Source organism: Geospiza fortis, unplaced genomic scaffold (assembly GCF_000277835.1).
Source record: "Geospiza fortis unplaced genomic scaffold, GeoFor_1.0 scaffold41, whole genome shotgun sequence".
NCBI classification, from domain to species: domain Eukaryota; kingdom Metazoa; phylum Chordata; class Aves; order Passeriformes; family Thraupidae; genus Geospiza; species Geospiza fortis.
This window is the reverse complement of record NW_005054299.1, coordinates 19,017,709-19,042,176: the sequence shown is the minus strand read 5'-3', so window position 1 is coordinate 19,042,176 and position 24,468 is coordinate 19,017,709. Positions and strand designations below refer to the sequence as shown.

Genomic DNA, 24,468 nt, shown 5'->3' with positions numbered 1-24,468 from the left:
TGGGTTTTTTAATTAGAACACCCTATCTAAAGACATATTTTTATCCCTTAGGAAAGGAAATGTAGGGATGTAATTTTTTGGTTATAAAAGTCCATGAAGGATGGATTCATAACTGCAAAGTTATATCTGATATTACTTTCTTAGTACTTTTTCTTTTCTCAGGTAAGGTCTTTATACCCATTTCAAATGCCTACCCAAATATTTGGGACCTGGATTGTTACTCACAAGTTGCCTGTAATTGATATGTCACTGGTTTTACTAATCCATAATAGCATATTGCTCATTAGAAAGCAGGATTTGCTACTCTACTTTCCTCCAAACTGTATAAATTCTAAATATTTGGGACCTGGATTGTTACTCACAAGTTGCCTGTAATTGATATGTCACTGGTTTTACTAATCCATAATAGCATATTGCTCATTAGAAAGCAGGATTTGCTACTCTACTTTCCTCCAAACTGTATAAATTCTAAACCACAAATGACTGTGGCAATTTTTTTCTATACTTTCTATATTTATATTTTATAGAAATATTAGCATCATTCTAATATATTTTAATAACATATTCAAATAGAAAGTACCTGGAAGTATTTTCATGGTAAGAAAACCATGCACTTTAAGTGTCATAAACAGGCAAGTCTTTCAATAGTTTTGCATAAGAGTGTGGAATGTGTGTGATAGACAGGAAAGCCAGAAGTATCACCAGCTTTGTAGGAATTAGAAGACTGTATTCTCCTACATACAGTTCTATGAGGAAGCCACATAATGGATGAATAATTTGGCTTATTTAGGCATTTTAATTTTGTTCTGTTACAAGGATGGAACCAAAACGGATTGACGGCTGCTCAAGGATAATATTTCTGTTTTTCTTTTGATTGTTTATGAAGCAGGAGAGTGCCTGTAGTGTCAGTTTATATTTTTATAACAAGTTTATAAATATAACAAGTTTATATTTTTATTTTTTTCCCTAACACATTTTTTTGAGTGATTCATCTTTTCATGCATGGTGCTGACCTGAAACCTAAAATAGATCTGCTTTAGAATGAAATGGAAATCCATTCAGAAATTAATTTATTTCACAGTGCTTATATAGTAAGGTTTTTGAAGTACAGGAAGATTGACAAAGTGGAAAAATGTGCTAGAAATACAGAAGTGTTTAATGATAAATATAGTACTCATAGGTGGGGTTAAAGACTCTGATATAGCTGTGTGCATTCATATTTACTGCAGAGAAAGGAACTCCACATGGCTATTTTTGCTTTGCTGACTGTAATCCCATCAAGGCAGCCTTATAGACATCTGCTAGGGTTCTTTGTTATTATTTGGTTAAGATTTTGAGATTAAGGTGAGAAAAATCCAACTGTCACCTAGAAATGACCTCAAGGCAGTTTCACAGATTTGTCCAACATGATTTTCACATATTTCTACAGGCTTAGATGTATTCCTTGCCCTAAAGTGCTTCAGACTGTGGCTACTCACATTTTCTAAAAAATAATGGTCTCATATATGTGGTTCCTGTTTAACCTTTATTCCGCCTAGCTTTTTTCAAAACATTAAGAGTAAGGACCAAGTAAGAGAGAAATTGCCCCATATATTTTCCAGTAGGCATTGCAAGATATATCAGCTGATCTACTGTTATGTCTACAAATAATTCCTTATGCTAAGTAGCCCCTCACAGCCATTGGACTCAATCTCTATACAATAATAACCATCATGAGATTTTTAGGGTGTACTAGAACAATCAATTTCTCAGGATGCTTCTTATCTAAACAAGATTAAGTCTTTGTATCTTTCTTTAGCCAGTATCCTGTGGTAGTCTGAGAATTATCTGTACCTTGCTGCTCTGGAGGGAAGGAGGAAAGGGTTTATGGACCAGAAATCACTTCCACCCCTGCTGTTGCTGGGCCACAGTTATCCAACAGTACTAGCATGAAGCAGAAAGATTTAAGGTCCCCTTTCTTTTTCATTTAAGTCAATGCACACTGATAAAATTCTAATGAAAAGGAATCCAAGCACAGGAGTGAGTTACTTATTATGGAAATTTCCAGTGATGCATTGTAATGTTGGATTTTCAATTTTTAAAAGTGGTTACATTCCTAATTGGTGAACAAAAAGGACCAATTTATCCCTTGCTGTGAGAAACATTTTTCTTATGTATTATTCTCATGAAGCCTCTAATTCAACCAAACACATTATGTAAATGGAACCTATGAAACACTTTCTAAAATATATGTCAGATTTACATTACTAGCCTGTTGTGTTAGAGTGAGGAAGGGATCTTGTTACACTGTGGCATTTTTTTTTACTTTCATAATACTCCTTTATAAAATAAATTGTGTTTGGTACAAGCAAGGCTTCTATCAATAACTCTTGATGTATCCTAAATGAGTATTCACTAACTTCACCTGGGCATTGTGATCATAATCTCTACATCTTCATCTTTACTGATCTCAGGAACAAGACTTTTATGCCCCTTTTAAACTAGAATTGCATTCTTTTGATACAAAATCTGCAAATGTTGGACTGCAGCAATTGCTCCAATGCCAAATGAATTTGGATCAATCTGCCTTGCATACAGATTGAGTTTCTCAAAGCCTTATGACACAGATAGCCTGGGCTGAAAAATCAGCGGGCAGCGTGAGAGCTGTGAGAGCTAAGCTTGTTTTTTCTGACACAGTCAGAAGCCAGATTTATATCTATCTTGTACGCATTGCTTGGAGTCTGATGGTGTTAAAAGATAGCATTTTTTAAGATAAAATAAAGATGCACTTTATTTATTTAAGATAAATTTAAGATAAATAAAGATGAAGTTTAAATACGTACATGTATGGCTATGCCCCTTCTGGAGACTTTAGTTTTCATTTTAGACAGTTGTGATATATTAAGAAGCAAAATCAATTATCACAAAATAATTTATGGCAGAAACTGATCATAGTAGTTCATTTGCATAATGAAGTGCTGTTAGTATTGATTTCATACAAGTTTAGGTGGAAATATTATATTAGTAACATTATTTTCATTTCTGGCTAGGCTTTAAGATACTCCACTTTCGACAGCCTTCTCTTATGCATCTCACCACACACATGTATTTTGTCTTTGAAGTGAAGGTCAGAGAGGTGTGAATTTAGAAACAGGGAGCTTCCCATGAAACTAGAAAAGATACTCAGACACTGAAGTAATAAAAAAGAGCAATTAACCCTTAAAGTGAGATATCCATTAAAACTATAGCCAAATTTTATTAAATCCACAATTTATGAAGAAATGTTAGAGTTTTTTCTAAAGTGTTTCTAGTTTTTCTGAAGGTTACATTTGACTGGTGACCACATGGACTTTTGCACTGTAGGGACAAGGCAACTGCTTCTCTACTTCTCCATAATGACTTGGGGACTGTCCAGATCTAAACTCATTTTGCCTTGCAGCTGTTTTTTTAAAATTATTATTTGGTACATTCAGAACAGCAAGCAGGCAACTAATAAGGATTAGTAATGGGGAGGTTTTATTTAATTCAGTTTTAAGCTGCTTTATTCAAGAAAATCCTTAAAACACAGAGATTATATTTTTGGAGGTACTAACACACTGCCATGAATTCTATAGTATGTACAATATTAAAACATATTTTCGTGGAAGATTAAATGCTCGTATACAGTATGTGAAATTGCTGATTACGTTTTGAAGCTGTATTCCCACACTGAAGTCTTTGTGTTTTACTGTTTCAGGGGATTTTCAAAGCATCATCTCAGGTTTTTGAGAAAATGTAGCAATATTTCTAACCCTAATGATTTTATCAAAAGTCCTGCTGTATTTCATTTTGTATTTCAATACTTGTCTCCTGGAGTACCATAAATGTGTGAGAATTCATACTTTTATTTTTAAAAATAATTATACTTCTTACTAGTAACTAAAAAATTGAAATTTGGGGTGAATTTCTGCCTGTGTTCACTTACAAGCAAATTAAAGGAATAAAGTAATTCAACATTTGAATGGGAATCTCACGGTTGTGTTCAATTTAACACATCTCTCTTTATTTTTTGCCATGTTGAGACTTGAGGTTGGTAATAGCTCTGAAAGATAAGAAATAACATATAGCACACTTTACTTTGGAACAGACAGTTGTGTTATGTCCATCAGGAGTTAGCAGAGATTACCCTATATTAGAGCAAAACCATTAGGTTTGATCAGCACGTCCCTGCAGTGAAGGCACATTTCATGTGTGTGTAATATTTTCTGTGTTGCTCAATTTTTCTTTCACCTTCAGTGTGCTGGTCCTGGATGGGTTTTTGGAAATCTCTGGCTCTCCTTGCTGTGGCTATCACTGGGGAGTCTCTGAGTGCAGGCCACCTCAGGAGTAAAACTCTTTGTCCGCACTTATTTCAAGTATTTCCTCTCTGCATCTCCACAAGCAGCATTCTGTCAGGCTTGGGACAGCCATATTTAGTCTCTGCACGTGTGATGGGTGCCTGCACTCCTGGAATGGTCCGTGGAGGCTTTGCCCATACAGGCGATAGAGACAAATTGATGATTCATCTCAGCTTGCTGCAGGTACCTGGAGGCTGATCAGCTCCAGCCTCCACTAAGTGTATCGACCATAGCAGGTATATCTCACTTACCATATGGAATTTCTCACCATATTTATGCCCAGCACTTAAGTTTAGATGTTTCACTTCCAAATTGAATCACACAGCCTTCACCAGAAGCTGAATTACTTTACTCATTAGTACTAAGAGAATGCCTTGGTTTCAGAGTTCAAATGACTGCCTTGAGAGGCTGAAGGCACATGGTGGTTTTCACAAAATCTCTAGTTTTCCTAGATGATCACATACCTATTTTATCCTACCTATCACCATTTGATGTTTTACCATATATGATCCTTCTTCACCTCATATAAAGGATATCTGTTACTAAAGGACTTTTCCTGGTTTAGGTTTCAGTTTTCAGTGAAGTTTCAACTTTCAGTAACACTTTACTTCCATTTCTTCATATCTGATTCATTTTAGAAACCATCTCTTTTTAAAAGTGCTGCAATATGCCAGGGTAGATTCTGTTTTTATGTATATAATAATCCTGTGTACTGTGATTTGAAAATTACTATTAAATTAGAAGTTTGAAATTGATCTTTCTGTGGAGTTCAGTCCAGTCCTTGTTCATCACTCTCTCTGCTCTGTCTTTAACAGGAGTCCTGTGCTTGTGTTCCAATGTGTGCATCGCCATGTCATTTGCCTGGACTGCTTCCATCTGTACTGTGTGACCATGCTCAATGACCGCCAGTTCGTCCATGACCCAGAGCTTGGCTATTCCCTCCCCTGTGTAGGTATGTTTCTGGTGATGTTTTTATAATTGATTTTTTTTAATGTGATTTTTGATTTCAGGATAATATTTTTTTAAACACCTATTAGTTTTGTGTAAATCGGTGGAATTATTCTGTGTTCATAGGAGTTGTTTAATTTGTTGGAGAAAATATTTGAATATTGAAGTGGATTTTGCTAAGCATGTGAACTGGAGAATTAACTGGATTTTAAAGGGCATTTCTTCTAAAATCAAATGTTTACTTTCTTCACATTAGTATTTTATAATCATGAAGTACAAGCAGATGATAGCATTACACTCTGGTTAAAAAAAAACAAAACAAAACACCTTGACCTCCACATTTTCAATTTCAAATTAAGTAAATTATTAACTTTCTTGTCTGTCTTCAAGTACTAATGAAAAAGGACTGCAACAGGAATTTTAAATGCTCTTCCTTTTGGTGAAGTTATTATTGCTAATTATCACCTCTTTGAATGAAATGTAGTTACGTGTTTTACTTGAGTAGCAAACAAGGTTTGACTTAACTGAACAAAGAGTTAAATAGAATATAGAAGATTTGTTTTGAGAATTGATTCAATTATACTGGCATGTGGACTGCAAAACTGTCAAAAATTTTGCTATGAAGAAGTATATTCTATACAGAGCATTCTTTTTTCTTGGTGTTACATTAAAATGGGAGCATATATGTTTGTCTTAAGTGCTGTATCATTGTATGAGAATAATTTTACAGCATATTTTACAGAAGCTGCATAGAAGATAGGTTTGCCTGGTTACCTGAATGGCTGATAAATAAGTTTCAAACCCCACTAGATGGGAGAAAAATTGACAAAAGTTCTTAGTAGAGTGGCATCTGTTTAATCTGAAAACATGCCTTGATGATATTGAAAGTACAGTTGTAAGAAATATTTAAAATTATTTATTTTGTAATTGCTTCAAGAACAAGCAAGCAATGGTTCTTTACATTTCACTAGAATTGCTGTTTATGTGCTGTGTTGCCAGGTCTTATTTTACTTCCCCCTAAATAGCTACTGCATTTACACACTGATGTCGTCCTACACAAAATAATTTCTAATGTTTTGTAGGAAAACTTGTCATGAGAAACTGAACAGGAACTTTATAGCCAGTGTTCTTTCCTTGACCTTTACATTAGCATAGTACTGTGGGGTCAATCTGTACTCTCAGCCTCCTTCCTTGCTTCTCTAGAAGTTAATCCATTTGCTGTTCCCACACAAATTAATAAGCTGCTTGAGTAGAATCCTTCCTTTTTCCCCTGTTTTATTGATTTCTTCCATTTTCTTCTGTTAGCTCCTTAGGTTAATCAGTTATGCCAGTGGTGCAGCAGGCAGCTCATCTTTCTCCTCGCTTGTGGGCCTCCTTGCTGCTGTGGCTGGTGTCAGAGAGCTTCCTCCAGTTCAGGCTGATATGTCAAACTAATGACCCTTCTGCCTCTTCTGTCTGTAAACCCATTGCTAGTCATGCTGCACTAAACTTGTATTAGGATTTTTCCATATATTTTCAACTCCAGTTGCTCAGTTCAGAAGTTCTATTTTCTCAGAGAGGAGACTAAAAAGTTTTCAGAAGTTTTTACCCCTGACTGGCAGTTTCTAGGCAGTCTTTTTCTCTTTTCTGTTTGCTGAAGTTGAACATTATGGGAATTGAACAGTGGAAGCAGAGTAGGGATGAGGAGAATACACGAAAAGATGGTGCTGTGATGCTCAGGGTTGCAATTTTAGTTTTGGAGTGGAGAGGAAGGCATGGGTTTGGCTCAAGAAAGGCACGCTGTAGAGGATGCACAAAGGATGGTGTACTTCTGCTGTTCAAGTGAGATAGAGTTCAGCTGAGGAAATGGGAAAGAAGCTATTGCTGCCAGTCTAGCCTCAGCTGTGTTGTACTCCAAGTGTTATAATAGCTATATATGGCAAGACTAAAATATTGCTAATCCTAAAGTTTCAGAACTCCCCAAAATGGAAAGTTGTTTTTAAAATACTATACTTTAAAGCTGTTTTAATAGCAGAATAGTAATACAATTGCAATATTTTTTCTCTCTCTCATTGGTTGCTACGTCAGCTGTCTCTGTTATGTTAACAGCTTTGCATAAAGCAAAAAATGCACTTGGAAGTATTCTCTTTTGGGGTTCTTTGCAGAATGAAGAATCTAAGCAGAGCTGTTGTAACTTCACAGTTCATTTCTGCAGCTGTCTGAACCTAACTTTCTGATATACAGGTCATTTGGTTGTCTCTAGTATTAAGTTGTACTTGAGTTAGGAACTAATGATTATTTTTTATTCTTTGAGAAAGTCATGAGACTGTTTCATCACATCTGTGAGAAGGAGGCATGCCTGCATTGCCAACCTCTTCCTACTGTTAGACCCAAGGGGTTTTAGCCTCCTTCATAGCTATAGATGCAGCAGCTCTCATCAATTAATTCACTTAAGAAACTTTCACAACAGTGTCACATGATTTTCTTTTCCACTTAACATGATACTTCTACTGAATAGCATAAGATGGCATTTTTACAGTCTAAGGTCCACAATCTTCATTTTGCAACTGCAATTTGCAGTTTGTATTTACATGTGGGTGTGATAAAGCACTATTTGACACAGCTTTTTCTAATTACCTCAATGAAGCCTCAAATGAATTCTCCTTGACAGGAATGAACACCATGGGGCATGCCAAGAAAAGACCTTTCTTATTCTGGCAATGTGGGTTTAATACATGTTATATCTAATAGAAAATGACTCAAAATACAAAAAAAAAAATCAGGTCTGAGCTTTATTGAAAAGATAGAGGTTTGTTTGAACCTTCTTCTAAAAGGAATACAAAACAAAGTCATATTCACTCTGATGAGATTTATGTTATGGTAGCTGACCAGGCTGCACAGAGAGCTCAAAAAAGTCTGCATTTAAACATGTATTTTTAAACACCACAGACTAATGCTGAAATAGTGTTTGTGATGTCTTGAAGTTTGAGGTTTGGCTTTTTAAAAGTTATTTGATCATTTTCATGTAAGGGTAGTTTTACTTAAAAACTGGCACATTTCTTCAAGGCATATGTGCACACATTGCCCTCAAATTCTACAGGAGGTTTTGATTTTGTAATTAAGCATAGTTAAATAGTTGGCACTTCCAATTAGTTCTGTTCATTGTAGTGTTTTTCAAAAATAGAGATAACATAATGAACATAGCCTGCAGTTTCCATTAACATTTGACTCACTGTTCCTGATTTTTATCAAGGGAATGTACCAACATAGCAAGTTTTTTATATCTTTTATTGGATCAACCTAGAGGTGAAAGCACCATACACACAACAGAATAAAAATAAACAGCAGCTGCTACAGCAAAGGGTCACTGTGACAGACGAGATCAGTGTTATCATCACAAGTGTATGATAACTTGAGCTGGAAACGATCTAGGGATTTCAGATAAACAGGGCTTCTCAAGTAGGTTTAATTTCTTGCTTCCTGGCACACATGTGCCAGAGGATGCATTTTTTTTCATTGCATTCAGGTATTTTGTGTGGTTAAATCCTTGCTTTGCTTTGATTTCTGTTATGGGGCCTAATTAAGCAGGAGATAAGAAGGTTTTAAAACAAAGCTATCATCTGAGCTGATGAGCTATGATATATCACCTCAATAGTGCCATAGCTTCACTTTGTTCCAAAACAAAATGTGTCATTGCTGTGATTTTTAGAAGAAGTACATTAATTCCTTAGTGTTCAGCTCCTAATCGAGTGCCAGGCAGCAGAACTCCAGCTGAGAAGAGCCAGCCTGGAGGAGCTGAGCTCTGAGCACAGTAGCAGTGCATTGATAGGATTAGCTGTTCACAGGAGTGTGGCAGCAGCCCCACCACTCACACCCACTGCAGCAGCTTGGAGGAAGCACTTGCAGAAGTGCAGAGGAGCTGGCCAAATTCCGTTGGTCATTAAAATAAAAAAGTAAATGTTACAGATTATGCTCTCTGCCCTTGTTAAATAGCAACAAAAATCTATCCCATCTCTCTGTGTGGTGTCTTGTATTAATGAGGCTTCATGCATAGAAATTTCCATGAGTGGTGACCTCCAAGTATCTTTGAAATAATTAATAAGGTCTTTAGAGGGATGGATTTGCATATGCATGAAAGATCATTTATGGTTATTTAGTTACTGTGCAGGGCAAAGAATCTTATAGCATTACCTCAAAGAAGGAGTTGTATACAAATATACAATGTATTACCTCTTTTAAACACATTCTTTTCTATGAACACAGTTGCACTTTTGAAATAGCATTTAGAGCATTATGAATCTTGGTCCCCAATGTAAAATAGACTTCCACAGCTCTTTGGTAGTAGAAAAGTTGGTGATACCTAGGAAAGGCAAGGTTTTATGCTGCTGTAGGCACTTTGCAAAAACATCTTTGTATCACTTTATTTCTTATGAGTAATCATATGCATGATGTATTTTAGAGGAATCCAGATAAAAGATGCAGTTCTCCTGATGACCATAAAACACTGTTTTATCTGGAAGTAATCTGATTTTACCACAGATATATAAATAAATATGAGGAATTACCCCAATTTGTGTATGGAATTGCTAATAAAAAGGACTAAAGCTTTAAAGTATAATAAATTGCCCCAAGAACCACGTTCCACTGAAGGAAAGCTTCTAGGGTTAAATTAAATTTTTTATCCACATTACATGCTATTTGTATAATAACAGTATGTCAATGCAGTCATGAATCTCTGAATCATCTTTCAAAATCCTAGTACCCTTGTAGAAAAGGGGAGAATGAACAGCTTAAGCAAAGTTTGCAAGTAGAAGGGAGGAGGAAAACTGTGATTTGACCACACCAAATAGTGTGTTTGAGTCTTTTCTGTTATGGACAAAAGCTCCAAGCAATTTCAGAAGGTGCAAGTATGCAAGGGGGTTTAAAGTGAAGGTCAGTGTTCTGGAACAGAACCTTCTTAGGAATGTAATGTAGACACATACATAGCTTGGTGAGGCCTAAAGAGAGCCAGTTACAAGAAGAGGTACAAGAAATAAGAGTTTTCCTGATGTGAAGCCTCAGTATGTCAACAGTTTCTGAAGTCTATGTTCTCCAATAACACCGCTTAAACATATTTGAGATACCTTAGGAAATCACAAAATTTGGGAAATGGGAGTGATTATTAGAGGAATAAAATAAAAGGGATTAAAACACACACATTTGCGGATTTAGGAATTAATGCAAAGTACTCTTCAAGTTTAATATTTAGGAGCTGGTAAATTCTTGGCAGCAGTCAACTTTTTGTAATTTCTTGTTGGTATGAAATATCTGAGCATACAGAAGCAGACTTTGACAGAGAAGGGAGCCAAAAACCTATAGATTAACCAGATTTTTATTCTCAAGGATTAATTGAATTTGCAGAAGTTTCCTGAAGTAGCTTCCTGAAAATGTTTTTTATGGTCTTCTGCATTCTCCTCTCACTGTGGTCATAAAATAAACATGAACTAACGGTGTATCAAGTGCTTTTTTGTGTTCCTTTACTAGCACAAGCTCATGAGACTAGCTCAAAGGACATAGTTAGAAGTCACAGCAGCTCTTTCATTTCCATTTTCACTGTTGACTGAAGTTCAAGCAGTGACATCAGAGGTTTGTTCCCTCAAGTCTTTGTGCTGTTTCTGTAGCTACAGATTGCTAACTTCTTATCTAAACAGCCTTCAAATCTACAAAACAAGCAGAGCTTGATCCCATGGTATATTTGAAGCAGGCATTGGACTCTTTTCTGGAACAACTACAGTGAAATCATACAATGGGATACTTACAGAAATATGAGTGACCATAATTAAATCCTGCAAGAGATGTCTTACCCATAGGTGTTTTTCTCCCTTATCTCTCACTAGTCCGTCTATTGCAATGTATTTCATTTTTAAATTGCATAGAGATGACAGTGGACATAGGCTTAATCTGGTTAGCAATAATGAAGGACAAGAGATAATGCAAAAGTCCTGCATGGAAATTAATTGACTTTAAAAGGAACTAGAAATGAACTTTCAAAGCACACTTCTTGTCCTGTGAAATGGGCTGGCCTGTGTCAACATAAAACAAACATACTGGAGCAGTGGCAGAAGTGCGTGCAGAGGGGTCTCTCTGTCTTTCACCATTTCTGTGTCCAGCTGAAACAGAGGTGAATTTTTGTCTCAGCTGGAGTCAGTGAAAGCTGTGACTTTGTCTTAGGAAATGCAAGATATTTGTTCTGACTGAAAGCACTTCAGCCCATACTTGTATATCTTACAATGATTAGTTGATGTGGGTAATTGGTTGATAAGTCACTTTTAAGTTGCCAACTGATTGAGAAAAATCATCACATACATGAACAGTAAAATGAAGTCATACAGTTTTATTAGTCATCAACTTTACACTGAACTTCTTGGATGGATTTTTAACTCAAGCTATTTTCTAATTCATCTGATGTAGGTGCTGTTAGAGCAAGTACAATGATTTTGACTGTACCTCCTTAATGCCTATTTTCTCCAGGAAAATATATTTTTTAAGAAAGAAGGGCCAGCTTCTGCAAAAGGAACTTTTGTGTTCATTCATGGCTGCAGATGCATTTTCAAGCAGGACTGCACTGAGTTGTCCATGGATGGTGTTCCAAATCCTGAATGGTCTTGCTCAGTGCTCCCATTTTAGTCCATAGGCAGTTAATGTTCATGAGGAAGTCTGGGAGAAAGATGGGAACAATTGAGATGAACAGAAGGAAGGAATAATAATATAGGGAATAGTGTAAAGAAGAGTCATGAAGGGAAGGAACCAAGAGACCAAAGAGGCTGGGAATAAAGAAGTGTTGGTGACTATTCAAGGCATGAAACAAGAAAGATCTAAAGGGTGAGGGTAGGTAAAATGAGTAAATAATGCCTCCAGTTTCTCTCATAAAGCTAGGAATTTAGCTTTCCATGACAGTAGTTTATCAGTTTATATGTGGACTGTTCTTGCAGAGACTGGAAATATGTTTGTCCTAAAAATGTCCAAGAGACTGAAGAAGATGTTGATTTTTACAGCCAGAATTTCTTTGAGGTCTTTATCTTACACTCATGCAGCATGAGGGGAAGCTGACCTTTCATGTTTGGATAATTAGAGATTTCCTAATGGATCAGTTTTTATGCAAGCAGAGAGTTTCTTTCAGTATAACGCCATCCCTGAGGTGGGCTGTGCAAGCAGCAGCCTTTATAAGAAATCATTGCTGTCTGCTAACCTATATACTCCATAAATAACCTGCTGGGACCAACTGTGGCACATGCAGCATGTGTTTAGTCTCCAAAGCCTAGTGATTAATATTCCCCGAGTCACTTTCTGAGCCTTGGTCTCCCACATGGCAGCATGTAGAGCTGCTGCCATATCACAGAACCAGCTCAAGACATTCCCCTTCAACAAGGAGTTGGCTTTAATTAAATTTCTGTGTCTGGGAAATGAAAATCTAATTTTCTTTTTGACATTTTCTATATTACTACTTAGACAAAATTATGAAAATAATTAATCCCTATGAAGCAGACATCAGCATTATAAGAGATACAAAAATATTGCATATAAATAATACTACTAATCACCAATCTGTTATAATTTATTGATGCAAGGTCTTATTAAAACTCTTAAATCAGATTTGTTCTTCATATAGCAGATGTGTGAAATGATTGCACAATGTAGATGCAAGTGAGGGTTAGAAAAAGTAACATGGTTCAAACTGCTTCTCAATAAATTCTGTCTCCCCAGAAATGTATTTCAAGACAACAAATAAATAGGGGAAAGGAGAAAAGGTGTGTAATTGAGGAAAGAGGTTTTGATTTTATATCTGAGTCAAATACAGTCCAATATAATGGTGAATGGAATTGTTGATGAATGAAATGTCTGCATGCAATAACAATATTCTTATCCTGGCCTATGGGGAATCCTTTTTCACATTAAAAAAGCCATCATGTCACCTAGTGTCATTTGGTAGCCTTGTTTCCTTCCCTTCTTATGAGCATGGAAATTATTAACTATAATTATCTGTTGCTTATGGAAACTTGCCACCATATGATAACAGAGTAGTCTTATTTGGAAATAATTCTAGATTCTTTAAGATAAAAAACATTTGTGGTTAATCAGATGGTAAGTTTTAATGTGCTCTTACAAATGAATTATTAGGATGCTTGCAGTTAGCTTTTTTGCTTTGATGCCTGATAAATTTGGACTAGTTAGAAATTTTTATGTTTCATTTTCCCATTTTAAAACCAATGTAGCCTCATTATTTCAGTGAAACTAATAGGACAATGGGATTTGCCAGAACAATTTAATATCCCTATATTTACTGCATTAAAAAAAAAATATAAATATCTGTAAGGAAACTAACACTGGAGTTTGCAGAGTATGGTGATTCTGTTGAGCACAGTTGGACAGAGTCAGGGACACCTTCTAAGAAAGGACTTTCCTAGTACACCATTCAGTCTGATTCATAGCCAAGGCAGGAATAAAGGGACACGAGATAACATTTGAGAATGACAATGAAACGTATATTTTGCTTATACATTGTTTAAATAAGGATGAATGAAATTCTTACAAGACTTTCCCATTTCTGAAACACCTGTGGAAGTGAAACTTGACAGACCCTTGTTAGTCATGTCCTTCACTAACAATTTAAGTTTCAATATTCACACTTTTCCTGTTAATGCCTTTGCGTACCTTGTTCACTGCAAATGCTCATGGATAAATTTACAGAGTAAAAAATGAGCTGTAATACAACCACATTCATAAGATTACATAATGTGTGGAATGTTAAGCTTTAAGTGTCTTGAGCGGGCCTGGACTGAAGATGCATCCTACAATCTATTTGTTTGTACCAGAGATTAGAATGTTAGGAAACAGTCATATTTGAAACTGAGACCATTTATCAGCATCCTAGTATGTGACTGCAAGCACACTACCTGCCTGTCAGTCAGTACCTGTTTTCTTCTCTTCTCTGTTACCCTTTGCCCTAGATGTCTCTTTTTAAACCTCATAAAAAATGAGGTACTGTTATAAAAGCAATGACCTGTCAAAGTGTGCAGTTCTTGCCACTTGGTGCACACCTCAGCTACTCCACCTTCAGCTTTGTGGCTAACACTGCATGAGATACATGAGATACCAGTGCTTCAGGAATGCTTTTACTGTTAGGATTTACAGAAATAACCAAAATATCCATGACAGAGTTTTACTGCATTAGTACCAAACTGGAAATGTGAAGAAGTTCTCACCCCCATTTAAGATATTTGCTTGTGACTGGGTATTCATATAATATCTGTATAAAACGTATATGTATAGCTGTGTGTAAAACGTAAATAGCTTAGCTGAAGGTGTTAAAACCAGACAAATTACACAACTGGGAAGTACAGTGACAAAGGTCTTCCCATTGAAATTCTCCTGCTTAGTTGTTCTGATTTCTTCCTCTATTTGTTCCCTTTCTTTATTTTTCCCTAAGAATATGCCTCTCTCGATTCTACATTATTTCTTTTCATGATTTATTTATTTCTTGGTTTCTGGGAAGTAAAATATATTTTCTATTCTGTCCTTCACTGCCATTCCCTTTGTTGTCTGGCCATCTCTGTTGCCTTATTTGCTGATCCCTAAATATTGCTAGCACGCCCTCGGATTCTTTTCCACATTTTCTCTTGCTCTTCATTCTCATTTTGTCTTTCTTTTCTCTCCATCACCTTGTCATGCCTTCCATCTCCTGCCCTCTTTTGTTCTGATTGAGATTCCAGTCACTCTTGATCTCTTCTGTAAGGACCACAAAGCAGTGAGGCCTCTGGGCAGATGAAAGCATAAGGAAAACTGACTCTGGAGGGTAATGAAAAGGGGTCACTTCTGAGGGTCAGTTTTTTGTCTATGATCACTAGAAAAAGGGAGTTTGGTATTGTCACTCAGCTGCATAGGAGAACCAGCTAGGTCTTATTCCCTGACCTTTTTCTTTCCCACCTGGCTAGCAGGAATATTCACAGTCATGTGTTGAATGCCTGGCACTGTGACTTGTGTGTCCCCTGGAGAGAGGCAATGGGAGTAGTTGGAAGTGAAGGCTGGTGTGCTCTGATAACCTGGCCCAAGACACCTGCCTGAGAAAGAGAACCTTGTGTCAAATGGAGGGTGAGGCTCAAAGGCTTGGTTATTAAAACCACGTTCCCTTCGTTATCCTACCTGGTAGAAAACAGCTAGTAAGGACTTGGGGCTTTTTTTTCCTCTTTTTTTCTCTGTAGCCTTGCAAGCACATAAGCACACATAGGCACAGCCTTTTGCAGAATTTCCAGCCAGCTAAAACATGAACTAAACTACTAAAAAGTGGTTTTGTTTGCCTTCTACTGTGTTTGGAAAATGAAAGAGAACAATGCCAGGTACGAAGGAAGCTCAGCTTGTCAATTAAATGGGCTGCCTGGCAAAGCCAGATTTTGCTTTTCATGATCCATGTCCTCGAGTAACATCCGCTGTTGATATTGCTGCTGGAGGAAGGCTGGAAATTATGGAGGCGTTTTGGGTAATAACTGCTAGCAGGGAGACAGTATTTACCAGGAGTCTGCAATGAGACTCTCAGGTAAATAATAAGCATTTTAGAAAAACAACCTAATTATGTATTTAATCGCTTGGAGCCCTTCCATTCACTTGGGAAAATAATGTGCATTTTGTAAATCTGCCTAATTATTTATTTGAGAAGGAAGTAATTCTAGCCTCTGGGGTATCGAGTGTGATTTTTTTTATTTTTGCGCAGATCTGATATGCTTGAGAATGTGTTTAAAAAAAATCAACACCCCACCATCTCAAAATACTAAACCAAGACAATGTAAAAGTGTTATTAATGCATTTAGGTGAGGGGTTATTTTAACTTTTATATCCAGTGCTCAGGTATTTCTACAAAGGCTTCAAACTTTATTCTGCTTTAGAACAGCCATCTTCTTAGTATTCTCAATAGAAAGATGAGCAGTAAAGTGCAAGCAGCCATATTTCTATGTGGCATACTGTCTGAATAGGGAGTTTTGAGGCCGCTAATGAATCAAGCTAAATCTAGTCAGCAGTTATTAAAAGCTAGGGCACATTTCAGGTCTGAAATTCCATAGCATCCTTGCAGTGGACGTGATGGTTTTCTCTTATGATGGTATGAATAATGAATTGCATACTTTGGCCATAACTAGTTACTAGCAAGAGAACTGAATGTCTAATATATGTCAGAATTAAAATAAGTAATTTTGTTCGGTGTGCATGCCAGTCCACAGGGAGTTATTATTCTACTAGAATACATTCTTCCCACTCTCAATTTGTGCCTTTTACTCTGGGTTTTTCCTTAATCATGAATTTATAGACTAGTTTCCATAGACTATCATTAACAATGTCCTGAATTTACATGGTGTAACTCTGTATTTAAATACTGTGCATTTTTAAGTGCTATGGAAGTCCACTTGAGAAACTAGGTTTTATTTTTCTAAAATTTCAGAAATAATTTTTACCAGAGAATTCATCACGGCAAAAGTATTTACAAATCATATATTTACCTTACTTAATGATAAGTAGAATTTTCATAGTACAAAATATAGCCAAGAGGAATTATCTGAAGAATCAATTTCTTGACATTGCATTTTCTTACAAAGGAAATATGGTGTCCTGCTAAATATGCAAAATCCTATCAGCATTTAGAATATTTTCTTTATCAAAACAAATGAAAAATATTGTTCAATAAAAAAAACTTAGTGTATTGTTTTGCTCATGGCCTCTGTGTCTGCTCCTGACTTCATCAGGATTTATGGGGATGTTACATTAAACCCTTTTCCCATCACAGAATCATCAAAAGCCCAGGACAGAACAGTCACATTTTGCCTATAGTTGAACACTTCCTCTAAAGGGCCAAAGCTCTTCTCCTGAGTTTGATGTCTTCCACAATAAATAAGAGCAAGAAATTCTAAAAGAGAGTTTTTAACCCATTCTGTACCCATTGTGTTTCATTCCAGGGTAACTTCCAACTCACACATCTTTTACTAATTTCTCTTATTGTAGGTACCTGCAGCTCACTCTTTTGTTTCTCTCCTTTCATAAAATTCTGGTGTTCCTGTTTATTTTACTAGGTCCTTCACCAATGAAAGGAATATTGCTCTGCTGCATAGGAAAATGCATAATTAGCCCATGCTTAGCCTTGTTGGTTCATATTGAAATGCTTATGTTTATGCATGAACCTGAATACTTTTCTGGATAAAGAAATTTTCATATATCAACCTCATTGCTGGATAGCATCAGTGTCATCAAGATGGACTGATTCAGTGAACTGGTTTATTATTTCTAAGTCAACCAATTTTCCTTGTATTTTTATAGCATATATGGAAATACATCCTCACCTGAAAAACATTTTATTTCAAAACACATTGTATTCAAAAGTAATTTCAACCCCTCATGCATTGTATGACTATCTGAATGTGCAGAAAGCATAATAGTGAATTTTATGTACTGGATGAAGCTCATGAAAGTGTTTCCCCTCTTTTGTTACACTGTTTTTATACTAAGTCCCAGTTAGGCAGCACTCTATAATAGATTTGACATTTAAACCCCTTTCAAGCAAACAACCTCCAGTTCATGTATTATTCTAATTTTGTTTACAAAATAGTAGGCATTTACAGCATTTGTAGAACTAAAAAAATGTATAACACAGTTGATTGATGTTTCACTCTTTGATTGCAGACTGAAGCAGTGCAACACTGGAATTTAGTGCAGATAGCAAGGTCCAATCTTAGAGCAAATTTAAGGTGCTTTAACTCGTGCATTTGTTTTAGCCTTACTGGAGCCTGGACATAAACTAAAAGTTGGTAAGGGAAAAGTATTTCTTTAGAATGGGATACCTCTGTGCTGGGTTTGTTCTCTAGGTGCCAAAGGAGTTGTGTAAGTGATGTCATTCAACAGACAGACTATGACAATGAAACTCAGGGTAGCCTTTGCTCCTGTTGCACTGGGAGAGTTTCCTAACTTTAGCATGATCTTCATGTGGCTGCTATGGGTGTGTTAAGGCCACTTTCTGTAGCTCTCACAAAGCAGCCAAAAGCAGTTGATAATCAGTTTGTACAGATTGAGAGGAAAGTAGGATAATTGGAGTGATATTACATGGAATAGAAAGAGATTTATATTTCAGTTTTGGTATTCCAGAAATCAGGACTGGTGCATGACCAAGATTTTTCTCAAAGATTATTACTGCTTTGCATGGTAATTAAAAGTACCATGTAATTCATATTATCTCATAGGTTAAATATTTTTAAGTAGCATAAAATTGCAGTTGAGAGAGCCTGTTTGTTCTAGAAATCTGTATAGTCCTTTTAGAACAATGTTCTAAAATATAACTTATTATCCTACAATTACCTGAGTTGCATATTTTTAAAATGGCAGGGTTATGATGAATGGCTCCCAGTAAAACTTATGTGAGCTTGGGGTAGATTTTGGTGTTTGAAAATAAAAACTAAAATGCTCATGGTTTAAAATCCTTCTTCCCCAGGGTTAAAAAGGTAGTCATTTGAATCTTGAAATTGAAAAGTATCCTGGATGGGGAAAACTGTTTAATTTTAATAGAAACATGGAAATTCTGTACAATGAATTCTTCCAAGTAATACAATTCCCCCAAGTTCAAAATGTTGGAGTTTGTATGTAGGAAGCTTCCTGGCCATTTCAATAGAGATCAGAAAACAAAAGATACTTCTTAGATAAATTTCTTACCTTAGCTACTACTGGAAAATGTGTTTTTATGCCAACAATAAAGACAAAATGAGATTAAATTCTAGTTCTCAGAATTCAAAAGCACAGAAGAGTCTTCTTATGAATGACAATTCAGTATTTTGGAGAGGTTTTAAATATAAAATATTCTCTAGACCATATGCTGTGATATATCCAAGGAACCTGAAAATATAGTCCTCTGTCTTTTCTAGTTTCTCACAGTTCTGGTATGATGACGCTCTTTTTTAATTCACTCTCTGCTCTATTTTGAGAGGCACTTTTCCATCTGAAATTAAGGCATAGTACTAACAATATGACACATACAGTATGGTATTGTTTGCAGCCAGAAAATGGTTGCTAATCCACCAGAAAAATTTGGAAGAGATAACACTGAAATCTTGGCTTGCTTCAGCCTCCCACTTACAAACTGCTGATCTGGCAGCATGGAGACATAGACTTACACCCAGAAATTTGGCAAATCTAAGCAAAATGTAATGCAATGATTTGTGCCTGCAAAGAGTAGTCCTGACTTAACTTGCTTCAAGTACTTATAAAAGTAACTAAAATTACTCTAGATATACATTTCTGATCCTTGTTTATCAAGTTTAATACATGTGCAAAGATCTGTATTTCGCTTTCACTTACTGCCATCTTAACTTCATTATGATAAAAATTTTATATTGGGAGGATAGTGCCATTCAAATGCACAAGTACATCTTTATTTAGCTTTGCATTAATTTTTTTAATATATTTCTTAAAGGGACATGTATTATTTGGCTTTATCAGGTAAATTTGACTATATTGACTAAATATTTTTCTGACCTTTTTTTCCAATATAAATCAGTGAACTTTTCTGAATTTTTCAATCTGCTAGTGAATGCCTTTACATGGTAGTTCAAATCTAGCCACCTGACTGATATTGAATATCTATATGAAATAAAATTATCACAGCTGAAAGTAAAGTATTATTACAATCAAACTGATTGCTTTTTAAGGGTGAATTATTACCATAGTTAATCATGTTTAAACACATATTATTGAAAGACAATTCTCTTATGCACATGTTGTATATTCTTAAATTCTGTCACATGAGGCTTTCCCCTTATTTTAAAAGACCACTATTTCTTCTAAGCGGCTAGAGAAAAGTAACTTTGGGAATTAGACTTAGAATGGTTTTTTCCTTGTCCATGGAGAAATGAGATTTTCCAGGTCGAGACAATCATCACTCAGAAACTGCCATTCTCTAACAGTCTTAACTCATTTTTTCAAAGCCAGAGTTGCAAAATGTATTGCCAAAACACTTGTTTCCATTTCCATGTGTACAAAATAAAACTCTGGCTTTTGTTTGTGTTATTTATAAGAGGTATTGATAGCCTATATGTGGGAGGGCAAGTTTGAACTCAGCTTGTGCTATATGCTTCCTGTGGGGCTTCTCCCAAATACCACTGTGTGCAGTTTCCCTTGTGTGTCTGCTCTGCCAGCCTGGCTCCTGGAAAAGTCACTTAGTGTATTTGTGTGTCACATTGTATAAAGTATTATGCATTCATGTGATCATTTACAAGTTGTGTTCATCTGTAGCCACTTTAATCAACTCCCCTGCTCTTGTCCCAGAGGGACTGAAGTGGAGTGAATTTACACCCCAGACCTCTAAAGAATATCAAGTTGTGCCATTTTTTTAGTACAACTTAGAAGAGAAACTTTTTTTTTTTTTTCTCGTTTTGTTTTCTCAGAACGTGCACAAGCACTTTTAAAAGTTAGATTTGTTGAAGGGCAGATCTGGGCACAGTTCAGCACTGGTGCCAATTAGAGATATCTTGCAAATCTAAGGAATGAAAATGGAAACTTTATGCTCTAAGGGAAGAACCCTTGATTTCCATTGCCACACGCTTTTAGCTCACAGCAGACTTTAAGCTTATGACACTTTTTATATGTTGGAAATCTTCTTTGCATAATTTGAAAGGTTTTAAAAAAATATTATACTACTCCTCTCCCTCAGGGCCCTCTACAATTGCTAAAGGAGCCTGTGTCTACAGGCAGATGGATATGAAAAATAATGCTAATAAAATTTGTAAAACTCTGTTTAACATTTTTATAGGAATATATTTGTAAAATATATATAGAGTACAGGATGAATGATGCCATTTTATGGCTTAATATTACTCAAGATGGCTTGCATATCTCCCTCATGGTTTTGCCACTGTTTATTTTATCCATTACAAACTCATGTTATGCATTTTATATGAACATAAATATTTGTATATGTGAGGGACTAGTATGCATGTATATTCAAGCAGAATACATATGTGTACATACTCACACATGCACATAATTATAGATAGAAAAGTATAGCTTTTGGGTTAGAAGTCAAAAAATCTCAGAAATTGTCATACTGTTTTTACTATTTCATTTAATGAAGTAATATTTTCCTTTAAAGTGTTTCTTTACAACTTCCTGTGAAGTAATTTGGGTATGATTCTTTATGTTAGAAGAGCTGAACCACTGACTATTAAGAAACTATAAACATTTAACATCATAATGTTAAGCATGCCTACTTTGAAGGGGTCACTTGTGGTAAGAGTTTCTGCCTCTAATTTTCAAAAGTTTTTTTATGTCTTATTCTTACATTCTTGCCCCTCCTGAAATATTCTGTTCTTTTTTTTTTTCTGTTGTTTTGTTTTAACTCACTACACATTTTATTTAAAAAAAAAAAAACACACAAAAAAACCTAACAAACAAATTTAAAAAAGCTCAAACCCAAAACCTTGGGTTTTTACCATACAATGTAATGTAATTTAAAATGTAATGTAATGTAAAATTCATGTAGGTACAGTAAGAGAAATGAAGGTGAGAATAAATATTAAGATAAATAAGCAGAAATAAAGGAATGATGGAAGTGGACTCCAACCAGTAGAAACAGCTGCAAAAGTCAAAAAGGGACTGTTGGCTGCAGGAAGAAGGCACGGAATTGGCAGTGTCACCTTCTTCCATACGCTTCAGAGGGCCACAACCATGTGATTCAGTGTGATTCAGTCTGGGAAAAGTTTCAGTGTAGCTGATGCTTTGGTTCTCTCCACTTTTTGGTCTTCATGGTTAAGACTGGAGAGATGTTCAAGCCAATGTGTGTTCTCTGGGAATATGAAAGGGGCTTTCAGACAGCTGTTGTTTTGCTGTGATTGCCTCTTCCCTTTGGCTGTTTTCTCAAGCCACCTCCTTAGTTTTACCATATAGCTGCCAATTTTTGCCCACCCTATTAATTCACCTTTTCTTCTGGACTATTTGGCCATTCACTTTTCTTCTTTTTATCTTATCTCTTCTTAATGACACTTCTTCTGTGCCCTTAAACTATATTTAGGGAATAAATTATATTTAACACTAGTGCTCATAGCTTCTTCACATGTGTGTCTGCTTTACTTAGAAGCTATGCAGTTAACATAAAGCAAGGATTTCTTTTTCAGTCTAGCTCAAGGGGAAGTTTATTGGTCCTTACTATTGTAAGCTTGAATCTCCACAAGAAATGAAAAAGGCAGTAAAAGGAAATTCTAAGGGGAGAAAAAAAGATGCAATTTATAAGACTGTAGAAAACATTTTAAAATACAGAGATTTGGTGAGAACAATATTAAATAAGCAAAGGGAGATGAATCAAACAATGCATAGGGTTTCAAGACTTAAAGATGACTGGATGAGTCACTAAACATCTGTGAAAAACAGAAGCAAAACTGCAATGCCATTAAATATTGTGGAAATTACATTGAGATAAATATAAGCACAAGAAAAAGTTGGTAGAAAATTATTTTGTCATCTGATTTTGCTGGCTAGTGAGAATCTATATGCCTATTAAGCTCTGAGTGGTTAGCATCTTGGAAACCCTGCTGAAGGACACGAAGACATCACAGTTATTAGGAGTGAAATGGGACACGATAGCTCTATTAGAACCCCCATTTCTAATAGTCCTTTCCTGCTCTCTGAAGCGATCAGCATGGCATCTGTCTATTTCTTCTCTGTAAATGGGTGAATATTCTCTGCAAATAGTGCAATCAACTACATTACTGATAATGCTTATAAAATCCTTGGTGGCTGGGAAAGGACTTTCGTTACCTTGGATGTCTGTTCTAGGGGAAAATAGCATACATATGTAACAGATCCTGATGTATATGGTACTACAGTGCCCAGAATGGAGCTAAGGCTTACAACACATATTATGACTCTTAAACATAGTTTCATAAGCAAAAAAATCTGTTAGAAATTTGGATGTCTGGCTTAGTTGTGAAGTAGGACACCTCTAAATAAGGGTCTAGCTGGGAGAAAGAATATTAGTGATAGATGGAAGCATCAATGAGATATGTAGTCCTGAAAGAGTTGAACATTGGGAAAGACATACTGACTTCAAAAAATGCTGTCAAAAGTGATTCTGGCATATTTTGGTTCTGTATACCCATTTGTTTCGGGTCAACAGCATAGCCCATCAATGAAATATTAGTTAAATGTACTTCTGCTTTCTTCTGAAAATACTTTAAAACATGCATTTACACATTTGATGTAATATCAGACCTATAGACTTAAGAGCATAAACTGAAAACTTATTTAATTCTGTTACTTTTCTGCTCGCTCACATCTGATCACTCTACAGGATTTTGGCGCACTTTGACAAATTGTACCTTACTTGGCTTTTTTAATATATTTATAGTCAGAGTTACTTAGTGGAAATCTCAAAGGCATGTGTGCTGCTATACCCAGCGCTAAGATCATCTTACAAGTCATGCCATCATGCCAATGTACACACATCCTGGAGTCCCTTGGTCTTGCTACTTGGCATCCTTTCTGTGCACATTCAGATCTTGCCAATTCAGCTTTCTCTGTTGCAGTATTTCCTCTCAAGTTTACTGGAATATTTAAATGGCAGGTGTTCTTTCAATTCTTCATTTGTAACATCTAATTGTTCCCCTCATTTTCTCCCTCCCACTCCTTTGTGTTTTTACGGTTAACTTTGAGTCAGCTGAGACCTCCTAATGTCCTCAGTGCAGGGACACTCTTTCCACTCTTTAATTCCCTCCTGTGTAACTCTCTTTATCTGTGCTCTGTGCCTCATTTTATTCTTACTGGGTCATTTCCTTTCCATTCCTGATTGAACTTCACCAATTTTCTTTTCTCTCTTCTTTTCCAGACTCTCACTGTTTTATTGCTTTGGCAGTATGAAGTGCCTAATTTGCTTTCCATACACTTTCTTTAACTCCATTGGCCAGCTTTACATTTTACTCTGTTCTTTGGTCTTGTTATGCTTCTTCCCTGCTTTTATCATCTACCACCTCCACTCATATTAGAATCTCTGAATAAGGAAACAGTTGGCAGTCAGCTTTGTCAGTGCTGAAGTCCTTTGAATGAGTCAGAACCTATGGAGTGAATGAAATGCAGCCCAGTTTAATATGGTCAAGCTGTCCTTTCTATAAGTGCATGGGTCCCAATCATATTTCCTGAT

At 36.0% G+C, this 24,468-nt stretch overlaps 1 protein-coding gene across 1 annotated transcript in view; it reads left to right on the top strand.

The window, feature by feature from the left end:
- PRKN (parkin RBR E3 ubiquitin protein ligase) overlaps positions 1-24,468 on the top strand; it is a 552,380-nt gene that overhangs the window by 278,816 nt on the left and 249,096 nt on the right. The window contains exon 7 of the mRNA XM_005416351.2: positions 5,171-5,307. Within this exon, the coding sequence (XP_005416408.1) occupies positions 5,171-5,307 (137 nt within the window). The remainder of the gene's footprint in view (positions 1-5,170; positions 5,308-24,468) is intronic.